Here is an 11,574-nt window from a genome sequence, read left to right as displayed (position 1 = left end):
CAGCCTCTGTCACCTCTCTTCTCCCCTGCTGATTCTAAACCACACCTCTGCTCTTTCTCTTGCAGCCCATCACTTCTGGAGGCCTCACTTACCAGGAACAGCCTTGGCATTCCGAGTGTTTCATTTGCTCCAACTGCAAGAAGCAACTGGGTGGGAAGCGCTTCACAGCTGTGGAGGATCAGTTTTACTGTGTTGAATGCTACAAGGAATGTGTTGCCAAGAAGTGTGCTGGCTGCAAGAATCCTATTACAGGTATGTTGGGTTAAATGCAGCTTGAGGGCAGTGGGTGCTGAAGGTCAGGACAGTGATCCCCCAAAGACAGGGAGCCCAGGGATGAGTAACATCAGAAGCAGGTCTGGTAACCCAAGCCCAATCCCAGCATTTTACATGTGATCTGACTCTAAGCCACGTGCTCGTGCTGGATGGAGGCTGAGCTAGTAACTGAGCTCTTCAGCCTTTGCATGTCTCAAATTTACCTCCTTCAAAACACCCCTAACCAGAACTGTTTCCACCCATATCTTCGTTTGGGACCCTGAAGTCTAAAACAAGTGGTGTTTTATTGTCCCAAAGGGACATTTGTACCCCTTCTGATGTAGTTTACTTAAAACTCACTGGATTACAGAGCTCAGCCCTGAAATGTGGGCACTGCCCTGCCAGTCCCATGAGGCTCACATTCTATCCTGCAGGGATCTGAGCCCAGAAGTGTTTAGCCCAACCTGTCCTTGCTCCATGTCCCTCCTTGACTGTTTGCTGGAGAAAGAAGCCAAGGGGAAAAGCTTATTGCAGAGACATGCAAGCCTTATGCTAAGATACTTCTTTCTCCAAGAAACATCAGAAGATGCAAAAAAACCATGCCTCAGTTGTCACTTTGGTATATCAGGCAGCCCCTGTGGCCCACAAGCGTAGGGAAGCACTGGGGCAGCAGGAACAGGCTGGGCTGTTTGGTGGGATAACCCAGCCAAGGCAAAGCTACTATCGCCGTCCTATAATTGTGTTCTCTCCTAGCAGGATTTGGAAGAGGAACCAGTGTGGTTAACTACGAAGATGAATCCTGGCATGATTACTGTTTCAAATGCACAAAGTGTGCCCGTGGTCTGGCCAACAAGCGCTTTGTTTGCCATAATGGAAAAATTTATTGTGCTGAGTGTCCCAAACGACTGTAATGAGCAGATGTAAGATGGATTTTAAAGCCCTGCTTTCCCAAACAGTCCTGGTAAAGGAGCAGGTTTTTGCATGTTGAGAATTTTAACTATTTCCATTTTAGTGTAAGAACTAAACTAGCCTCAATATACTGGGTTTGACTTTTGAAGCTCCTGCAATACAAAAGCATGTAGCCTTGCAAAAATCTAACCTCATCTCCAAGTAACTCCTAGTATAAAGGCTTGAAATGCTGTTAGATTTAGAGATCCACACACTGCATCACCTGTGTGTGCCTTAAACAAAAACAAATCTAGTTTTAAACTCATCTGGTATATGATTAAGCTTGGCACTTAACTGAAGTGGGTTTGACAAGGCATGCACTCGGACACAGAGATGCAAAGATTGCACCTGGATCAGAGGGAACCATTATTATGCTTTTACAAGTACATACACAACATACACCACACCATTAATAAGTAATAAAAACCTTAGCTTACCCTACCACACCACATTGCAGCACATGTACGGAATGGCTTCATCTTACAGATAACAATGTTTTTGGCAGTGATACTTAGCTTAGTTAAGTTTCCATAAACTTGTTTTAGTCTTGATTTACGCATGGTTTGCCTGCAAGTTTTCCTTATCAGTTTTTTTTATATCATTGTTTAAACAAGGCTGTGTACAATTATTAATCTACTAACAAGTAGTAAATCTTTCACCTACAACATGCACATGCATTTACAAGTGCCTTAAAAATAGCTCAGACAACACTAGCTCTCCTATCATGTCAGTGTATGTTCAGTGACTGAATAAAAGTGAGACTAGTGCCTGCTTGGAATCTATAGTCTGGAAATTTTTTATTTTTTCATTCTGCCATCTTACATGACTGATGTGTCTTAGGGCTGAGCTACTGAAACCAAGTCTACTACACTGATATTGGCAAAGTAGGAGTCAGCTGTGCTGTCATTGCACCCTTAAATATCTGAGGACTAAAGCAACCATTTCCATAAACTAATTAATTTTTAAAATATATAACTGACACTGGACCATCTGCCAGAAACAGCCTGTGTGAAAAAGCCCCTTGGAGAGCATATGTACAGCCACTGTTCATGCACAGATCTACCACCCTTCAGCAACCTGAACGCTGATTTAAGGAGGTTTTTCCACAGTAGTGAAATACTTTATCAACTGGATCTGCTACAGCCATTCCCTTTCAACTACTGACAAAGAACCCTAGCAAGAAAATGAAAAGGCAGCATCTTGCTGGTCACTGCTCCACTGCCGGACTCACCCTCACAACACAGAGATGCTGCTGCTGCAGTGGAAAGGTAAAGGCTGGCAGGGAAAAGCAGGTTAAAGAATTCCTCAGTTCAGAACACACTATCAGCAAGAGCTGAAGGTGTTAGTGCAAATCCCCTCCCAATCACACAGATGCAACTGCCAGAGGCTGCTAGTTTGGGAATCTGCAGCTAGAGCAGTTAGAACAGCACCAGAATGCATCCAAAGGTCAGCATGGCAAGGGGTGGAGAGGCCTAGTAAGGTCATATTTAACATTACAGAAATAAAGCATTGTTCAACTGCAAAGTTTATTTATTTAACAGTGCGCGTGTATTTACACAGGGCTGGATCAGACCATCCAACAAATCTCAGCAACGAAAATATATCGGCGTCTTTGTTAGAATGATTGTCTCTGCCAGAACAAAACAGCTATCATACAAAAATACAGTTTTCCTTTTACCTAAGGCACTGCTCTAAAGTCTAAAACAGTTCTACAGTATTTCTGAACAGCAAGAGGGAGAAGGCTGAGGGCTCCTGCTGCAACTGAGGTGTGGAGGAAAGAACAGGTGTAGTTCCAACAAATCCACTGCAAACACAGCTGCTTCCTGGATCCATCACTGGAATTGAGGGATCAGCCAATGGGTTGTAGAGGATTTGAGACAGCTACCCTTTAAAGTAATCACCTATCCGGTCTATCTGTTACAGGAGACATCAGAAGAAGGCTGCATTATTACTTTAAGTAGCAATTTTCAGAAGATGCTTCGTTAATCTCTTCATGCTGAAAAAAGCAGGCAAGTTCAGGTTAAATAGATTATTTAATGCAGGCTTTAGGAGAAGGGAAATATATATGCAGCTTGCAGCCACTGTTATAAAGCTGGAACTGAAACACTTAGAATAATTAACATGAACAAAACATGACTTCAATGGTCTAATACTGTTATGTACACAATAAAATAATACTTCCATAAGTGTAGATAAATAAGCAATTCAAAAGGAAAACATTTTTTAAAAGCATGACACCTTAAACTGCACTGACAGACAAATCTAGGGACTCGACATTTTTGTAATATATTAGAGCACATGCTGTAAAATGTTTTGATGTTTGCCAATAGATTAAAACATATCAGTGATGGTACAGCACAGCATTTTGAAACTGCCAATATTTTCACATTAGATAATAAGGAATTTTTCTTCTCCATTCAAAATTGAAGATATTCAATTTTGCATTTTTAAATAGCACATGAACCAACAAGCAACAACATTTTTCTGGACATAAAAAGAGAGTTCAGCTTTAACATACACTGAGTGAGTCTTTTATTTCACCAAGGTCATTTTAGAAATATGCAAAGTCTGCAGCTAAGTGGGGAGCCTCCAGTGACATGTTGTTCTACATGATACTGATATGAAAAAAAAAAAAAAAAGACTCAATCAGGTTACTGTAAAGTCTGTAAAGGGAAAACAAGGAATAATTGAACTAGGAAACCTTATCTAACAATTAGCTAAATGAATGGAAAAAAAATTAGCACAACAGTTTCCCTGAAATGTTTCAAGGTGCAAATTAGAAGTTTGTCATCCCTCCCCTGGTGTTTTTGCAAGCTTGAAGACGGATAAAGGTAAACAAGCGGCTTTTCAAAACAAGGCCTTCGGTACTTGAGAAAACACTGGATTACTGAAGTGCAATCAGATTATTTCCAGGTCTCTAGTGTTCACAGTTCTGTCCAAAGAGCAAAGAGAAGAAAACATTTAACCATCGTAACTGTGTGTATGCCACATGCACCCATCATCACTGTCAGTCTACATCCAGGAGTGAGCACAGAACCACTTGGTCACTTACAGTCCAAAACCAGCACAGTACCTTTTCTTTTACAGGAATATTGGTTTTCAAAGTTATGTACAGAATTCTTAAACTGTATTATGTCTAAATATTTTCAAGTCCAAAATTAAAAGGCCACACTTCCTTCACTAAAAAGTTAGTGATTCTGATCACAACAGAATGTGATCAGCAGAACCACAATAAATCTGTCTATTCCCGTGGCCCAGTTCGTCACGGCCTCAAGGGAAGCCTCCATCAGGGTGTGCCCATGGGACTAAAATTCACAAGACGCAGAGTGACAGAGAAGACTCGGGGAACAGTCCAGTCTGGAGAAGCGCTACACTTTAATCAAAGTAAGTGCTACACATCACTGGAAGGAAATGTGGATAGCAAGGCTTGTTTTTCCACTAGCATTCACTTCAACTGATCACACAGTCATTTATCCCATGAAAAGAGATCTCCTGTGAAAACGGCCCTTTGGGGTTTGGCTCCAACACTAGAGAAGTCCAGTCTTACATAAACTGGCTTCCTGAAGCTTCTCTGACACACCATGCTGTACTGCATCAGGGCTTGGCTTCTCAAGTACATGTGGCTTGAGATACAGCCCTGCCTCTTTCAGAAAATTCAGAATATTTTGTGTGTGTACAGCTTTATTACTCCTCCCAAAATGTAACACAACCATCTGTGGAACTTCAGGTCACTGTTACCTGCCTCAGTGAAGTGAAAGACTATTCTACACTAAGTAGAGAGGACTAATACACTGCTAAGAGTCTGAAGAGACCTTGTAAGACCACACAGGTCTGCATCAAAAAGTTACAGAACATGCCTAGGAGTGGAAAGCTCTGGTGTGTAGAGTTACATCAGACACCTACTAAACTGTTAGTATCTTCAAAAGTAACGTGCCATTTAACATATCTTAGAAAAACTTTAAAGTACAACAGATGAGCTTCAATGCTGCTTGGAACTTCACAAGGGCTCAGCTGTGTCTTTGGAAGAGCCTTAATGCTGGGCCTCAGCAAGTCCCTAAAAAGGCATCAGTTGGTGACTCCTTTTGACAGAATTCAAGTTAAAAACACTAAAGAGCCTTCCCTCCAGTCTACACATGGGAAAAAGTGCCTTGAAGATAAGAAGCTGTAGTTAAGGCAAGGAGAGCAAAACGCAAGGAGGTGAATTGCCTAGCCAGGGGAAGACACAGACAAGGAAGTCAGCTTGGATTACCTGATGAAGCATCTATTGGTTTGGTCAATGAATTCACTGCACCATCTTCCTCAAAAGCCAATTTGGGACTAGAAGGTATTGTAGCAGCATCATTCAAGTTTTGATTACAGTTACCAGCAGAGATGCTGTCTGAGCTCAGTTTGGTTGACTTGGAATGCACTCCAATGTCAATGAACTCCTCAAAAGTCCATGAACCAGATTTTCCATTAAGATTCTGAATAAGTCCAATTGTATGATCAGTTTCATGAACACCCAACTTCCCCGAGTCATCGATAACCATTTCTTTTGCAGGACGGCTAGAAAAAAAAGAGAATGGGTACTTGTATTGCAGTTTCCACATGTTTAACCTTTACATTGATTCCAGGCCAGACAATTAACAGTCTGCATACTCTGCAAAGTGCTGAATATCCCAAAGGGCATTCCCAGATATGCTCCAGCTTCCACACAGGATCTCCCCTCCAAGAGCCAACAGGGAAGAACAACTCAGCAATATATATCCACTTTTTACTATACTAACAGCTCTCAGGTAAGGTCTGGCTCTAGAAATTTGATATAAGAATGCAACAAGTTTTTGATCATTAAGTCTTGATTTTTGTAACGCACATTTTTCCTTTTTTTTCTCCAGCTAAGACTTTTTGAACACAAAACGAAGTCTCAGAAGACCAACAATATTTAAAGCAGATTCAAAATCTAAACCCAAATTACTGATCAATTTTCATTCATTCTTAGGACAACCAGGAAAACATCTTTATATTCCATCATTGGAGGAATGACATTAGTTTATCATCACTTTAAGAAAGTGTTCACAATGTCATTTCTAAATCATTAGCATTTAGATGAGCAAATGGAACAGGCATCAGAGGACAGATTTTCCAGTAGCAGATAAAAATGCTTTACGCTCAAAAAATAAAATCTGAAATACTAAAAAAACCAAATTCCTCACTAAGGGAGGCTTCTGCATTGTATCTGCTGTTTCAGCACAACTGAAAGCGTTCTAGAGCTTTCTGTAGGTTATTCTTCCTTTTCAGTGTCATCCTCCTCCCTCTTGTTTAATGTTTTGTTAATGAGAAGAACTGCAAGGCATTTCAATGGAAAAGCCAAAGTCAGTTTTTATAATCAACACTGCCATGTTTTTGGCTGTGTGTCTCACTTCTCAACAAAGGAAGCACTGTTAACATGGTGCCATCTAAACAAACAATTATCCTGAGTTAACCGCTCTGTGTGAGGCTGTGAGCTGACAGCACACACCACATGCCTGGAGAAAGGCATACAGACACCACAAAGCCAGCAAGGTGCTGCAGACAGCATTGCATTTCATTTAAACATAGAGAGAGAGCACATAGCTAAGTGCTCCCACAGTACAGCAGACTCACCTGGAATCCTTCAGTTCAGTAACAGACAGAGACTCCTCGTCACTTTTCAAGTCACTTCCATTCATGAGCACTTCACTGGCCTTCAACTCTGACTCATCTTGTTCCTCAGATTCTGCAGAGATCATGCTTTGTGCAGTCTCTAAACAATCCTCTGCCTCCTCCTTGACTTTCTGGACCAAATCAACACCATTTAGCTTTCCTGAACATTGAGGGGGTAGAAAAAATGAAATACAAGGAAAAAAAGAACTTGAGTGGCAGAATTGCTATTCTAAATGAATAAAACACAAGTGCCAAAATAACCTTTCCTAGCCAAAACCTGAGGCACTTGGCTTCAACAGATTCATTTGTCTATAGACAAGCTGCCTATACCAACATGAAATTTGTTTTTCATCTTTAAAAATCCACTTGTAAAATGAAAGCATGCTGCCTGCATTTCACTCTCAAATAATTTTGTCTGATTCTGCATTCAAGAAGGGAGTCCCTCTGGCATCTCTGGGACTGGTGTCTCAGACCATCCCAGTGCTGTTAGGAGTGACCTTTTCAACAGAGCTCAAACATCACTGAGACACTCACTGCCACCCAAGCCTGACTCATCCAGCTTCCTTACCTGGTTGATCAGTCTTCTCAAGACCCAACTCTTCCTCCTCTTCAATATCCTCTCCCTCCATCACCTCCGAGGCAGACTTCCCTTCATCCTGCAACTGAATTGCCAGAGTGTTACTTGGAACTCCCTATCCTCTAAAGTTTCACAAATGCAGTCACAGCTCCCACACAAGACCATTCTGTGCCCAAAAGTGAGGCCACATGAGTTGAAAGGCTCATAGACAACCAGGTCACCCAGCAACACTCAGCTCTGCTGAGCCAGAGCCTGTGGGATCCACTTCCACCTCCTGGCTATTATTCCTGAGTTCCTTTTCCCCTCATTTCTCCAAGGTGTGTGCTAAATTTTTATTGATTTTCAGCTATTTGAAGACTTGAATGTTTGAGAACATTTATTTGAATGTTCAAAGAAGAACAATTATTCCTCAATATGCACAATTTCCCACAAAACTTAGGTCACTGCATTAACAAAAATACATCCAGTTACTGTAGCACTAGCAATCCAAAGAGAATCCAAGACTTGCTTTAAGCAAACAGATGATGCCAGGAATCTAAGTTTTTTGGGGAAAAACAGTCCTGGCGGAATGCACACAGTTAAAAAAAAAAAATCAATTACTAACCAATGTTTGTTTAAAACCAATCTGGAAGTGCTAACACCAGATAACATTGTGTCTACAGGCCTTGAACAAAAATACAACAAAGACTCCTCACCAGAGCAAGCAAAGCAGAAGAATGTGTGCAATGGGAAGCTACTGGGAATTATTCTGGTGCACCAGAACTTTGCAACTCCCGTGGAAGTCAATTTGTGTAAGGATAACAGAGGAAGACAGGATACAAGGCAAAAAGTCCTATTCTGTCATTATACAGACCCGAACAAAAAAGTACCTTGGATTCATTTTGATCTGATTTTCGTGTTCTCTTCATTATTTCTTCGATTCTCTGTTAAAACATGGAAAACATTTGCAATGATACAGAGCTTTATATTTCAGCATTCTGGTTAAATGCTCATCAGTCATAATATATTTTTGTATTTCATGAGTGTACTATTTTAATCACTGTTTTTAAAGTTCACAGAGTTGGCAGTCTTTAAAAAACCACATTTCTATTTAATTGCATCTGAGACCATTTGCCTGTTCATTTTAGGCTGAGAATTCAAAACAGGCTACCTTTTTTCTTTCAAGCCTTTCCTGCATATTTTGCTGCATAATTCTCTCCCTTTCTAGTCGCTGTCTTTCGGCCTCTTCTTGAGCTTTTGCTTCAGCTTCTTCTCTCTGAAAATAAAACAAAAAGAAGAAAGCACCCAGTGCATAACTCATTACCAACAGTCAAAAGCAAAGCAGTTACAGATTCTGGTTCAACACAGACAGGAACATCAGACAATCACTATTTAATATGACCACATATTACAACTAAATGTCAATTACCCCGCTATTGACATGAAATATATATTACTGTGACATTCAGAAACTGAAACTCAACTATACTGAGGTAATGCAAATGTTCTGAATGTTGCTGAGCTACTGAATGTTGTTGTTCAAACTATGCTTCGGGATGAACATTTGGCTAACGAGGACAATCTATATAAAGTAACAAGACAGCAATTAAATTCTGAATGTGTCCAGGTTAACTTAAAAATCTTGGCAGTCAGGTATTGCTACAAAGACACTTGGTACTGAACATCTTCTGTTCCTTCTATACTGGAAAATCTTTTCCAGCATGACTGGAAAGAAAATAGAAACATAGTTAACACTCTGAATAATTGTTGTAAACAAACGTTTAAAGAAATATCCAGACACATGGCAAAGCCATTCATAAAACACAGGTCTTTGAACACAAATAATTTCAATGTAAAACTGCTTTAGTTTTCAGAATTAATCTAATTTAAGAGAAGTCCACTTTCTGCAGAACAGCTCCCTTCAGTTCAAAGGATGCCTTTGTAAAGGTACATGGATACTTGCTGTGGAAGACTATTCAGCAACAGGAAAAGCAGACTTGGAAACACTACCAATCTTTCTTTGTGAGGAATCAAGAGTAAATGAGATTACTTTCCAGACAGACCATCTCCTTGTAAATCTAGCAGTCCACTGGTAAAGTGGGCTCAGTACAAGTATTTTACATATGCAAAAGAGCATCCCTGATGGCTAAAAAACATATTCCAAAATAGCTGCTTCCACCCACACTTGAATTTATTAAATGATAGGAAAAAAAAATATAAATCACAGAGACCAGGGCAAGGAAAGGACCTACGGACATTCTCAAATCCATCTCAGACAGGATGAACTCAGCTTTACATCATGCCTGACAGAGATTTGTCAAAACCATTCTGTAAAAGAAAAACCACAGCAGCAACTTCTTCCAGGAACGCAGCTGGAGCCACAGACCTGCTGTTGAAGCTCTGCGAGTTTTTCCTGCTCTTCCTGTTCCCGGCGGATCCTCTCCTCCTCAGCTTGTCTTTGCTGTTCTTCATAAGTCAGTCTCTTCTCCTCCTCCTGCTTCCGGAGCTCCTCCTCCCATCTTGCTTTTTCCTCAGTGGCTCTCCTGGCCATTTCTTCTTCTCTGATTCTAGAGTTTCCAAGGTACAGATTACTGGGTATTTATTTCTTTAAAAGTGTGCATGCACAAGAGACAGAGTGGGAAAGCAAGAAAGTTCTATGCACTCCAGTCAAAAAATAACTGCATAAAGACACTTTCTGGTATGGATTTACAAATGCCACCATCCAGACTTGTCAAAGGTAAAATGAGAATTAACTTGGAAGAAATTATCTGTGAGTAAATGCTCCTTGCTGATTAAGTCAAAGCAGGTTGTTCCAATAACGGAATGTTTGACTGAGAGCTGGATTAAGCAACGACCATTTAATAAAAACCATCTGCAACCATGACACGAATGAAGCTTTTAATCACCATCAAACATAAATTTAGTGAGATTTCCTAAAAGACTGTTTCTTCTACAGCCTGAATTCAGAGATACAGTAAAGGTGTACACTGCCAGCTCTTGCAGACATACAGAGCAGATCTGATGACATATTTCTGATAAAACACCTAGAGCAGATTATATGCAAGTTTCTGACGGCTTCATATCCACAACTGGGCAACAGACAAAATCTGATGTTCCACCATGCTCACAGAAGCAGAGAGGTGACCCCTGATCTGGACTAAAGTGCTGACTAGCACTAACTTAGCAATTTATTTCTAACAACTTCTATGCAGTGAACCAAATGCACACTGATTTAACATGTTGAATTACTTGCCTGCAACATTCCTGACTACTATTTCATATCACTAAAGTGAGATTTAAGGTACCATCAAACCACAGCCTAAGCTGATCAAAGGAAAGTTTAATACAGAGAGGTCAACTCTTTCAAACCAAATACAAACAAACCAAACACAAGTGGTGCAAAAAGCACATTCTAATTTTGAAACAAAAGCCCCACTGGTGACTGGAAGGAAAAAGAAGCAGTGATTTCACAGGGACTGTGCATTACATATATACTGATATACAAACTGATGTTACACACAGCAACCTGTCCCAGATTGTTGCCAGTGCCTCTCAGCTTCAGTAACCGGATTAATATTTGCAGAGACTTAAATTAAAACTTAGAAAACATACATGGCTGGAGTGCCCCTTCCAATCACACCCCACCACTGAAAGCATCCCTTCCTTCCCCACAATTGTTACCTTTCTTCTTCCTGTCTCTGAATTCTTTCTTGGTCTTCACGCTCTCTTTGCTCCCGTGCCAGACGTCGCTTCTCTGTCAAGATTTTAGCAGCTTCTTCAGCTGTGGTGGTCCCTGCTACTGTTTTGCTACCTGATTCTGCAGAAGTTAAAATAATCTGCTGTTAGAAAGCTCCAGTAACTTAAAATTAAGGAAGATGTTATCGCTGTGAGATGAGATCTTATGGCCAACTGATTCAGTATCTTTTCAATCACTGCTCATCACACAGCAAGTGCATCATTATCTAAAGGCCTGCAAGAGCCAAAGGGGAGCCCTGAAGATGCAGAGCCATGATATTGCACTGACACTGATATAGTAACAGCTGACTTCGACAATGTTCCAGCCATATTCCATATGATGCACTTAAAGATACTCTCCAATTATCACAGCACTTAAAAACATGTCTCTGACAAGACACCTTTATTTCTGTAACGCTTGA

General features: G+C 40.6%; 2 protein-coding genes across 14 annotated transcripts in view; one reads left to right on the top strand and one right to left on the bottom strand.

Moving 5' to 3' along the window:
* The window catches only part of FHL1 (four and a half LIM domains 1), a 30,333-nt gene extending 28,355 nt beyond the window's left edge, over nt 1–1,978 (top strand). For 4 of the 5 annotated variants that reach the window (XM_008641810.2, XM_017743097.1, XM_017743089.1 and 1 more), the window contains exons 5-6: nt 66–252; nt 1,006–1,978. In XM_008641810.2, the coding sequence (XP_008640032.1) occupies nt 66–252; nt 1,006–1,163 (345 nt within the window). In that variant the 3' untranslated portion in view covers nt 1,164–1,978. The remainder of the gene's footprint in view (nt 1–65; nt 253–1,005) is intronic. The other variant, XM_017743076.1, reaches the window with a different exon arrangement.
* A 729-nt stretch (nt 1,979–2,707) lies between these two features.
* Nucleotides 2,708–11,574, bottom strand: part of MAP7D3 (MAP7 domain containing 3) — a 38,420-nt gene continuing 29,553 nt past the window's right edge. For 8 of the 9 annotated variants that reach the window (XM_017743024.1, XM_017743042.1, XM_017743052.1 and 5 more), the window contains 7 exons: nt 11,099–11,234; nt 9,804–9,984; nt 8,589–8,693; nt 8,308–8,361; nt 7,430–7,523; nt 6,823–7,021; nt 2,708–5,745 (listed from right to left, as the gene is read on the bottom strand). In XM_017743024.1, coding sequence (XP_017598513.1) covers nt 5,436–5,745; nt 6,823–7,021; nt 7,430–7,523; nt 8,308–8,361; nt 8,589–8,693; nt 9,804–9,984; nt 11,099–11,234 — 1,079 coding nt within the window. In that variant the 3' untranslated portion in view covers nt 2,708–5,435. The remainder of the gene's footprint in view (nt 5,746–6,822; nt 7,022–7,429; nt 7,524–8,307; nt 8,362–8,588; nt 8,694–9,803; nt 9,985–11,098; nt 11,235–11,574) is intronic. The other variant, XM_008641791.2, reaches the window with a different exon arrangement.

The sequence above is a fragment of the Corvus brachyrhynchos genome, unplaced genomic scaffold (genome assembly GCF_000691975.1).
Source record: "Corvus brachyrhynchos isolate BGI_N302 unplaced genomic scaffold, ASM69197v1 scaffold220, whole genome shotgun sequence".
Classification (NCBI taxonomy): domain Eukaryota; kingdom Metazoa; phylum Chordata; class Aves; order Passeriformes; family Corvidae; genus Corvus; species Corvus brachyrhynchos.
The sequence above is the reverse complement of the archived record's forward strand: the minus strand, read 5'-3'. Positions and strand labels throughout refer to the sequence as shown.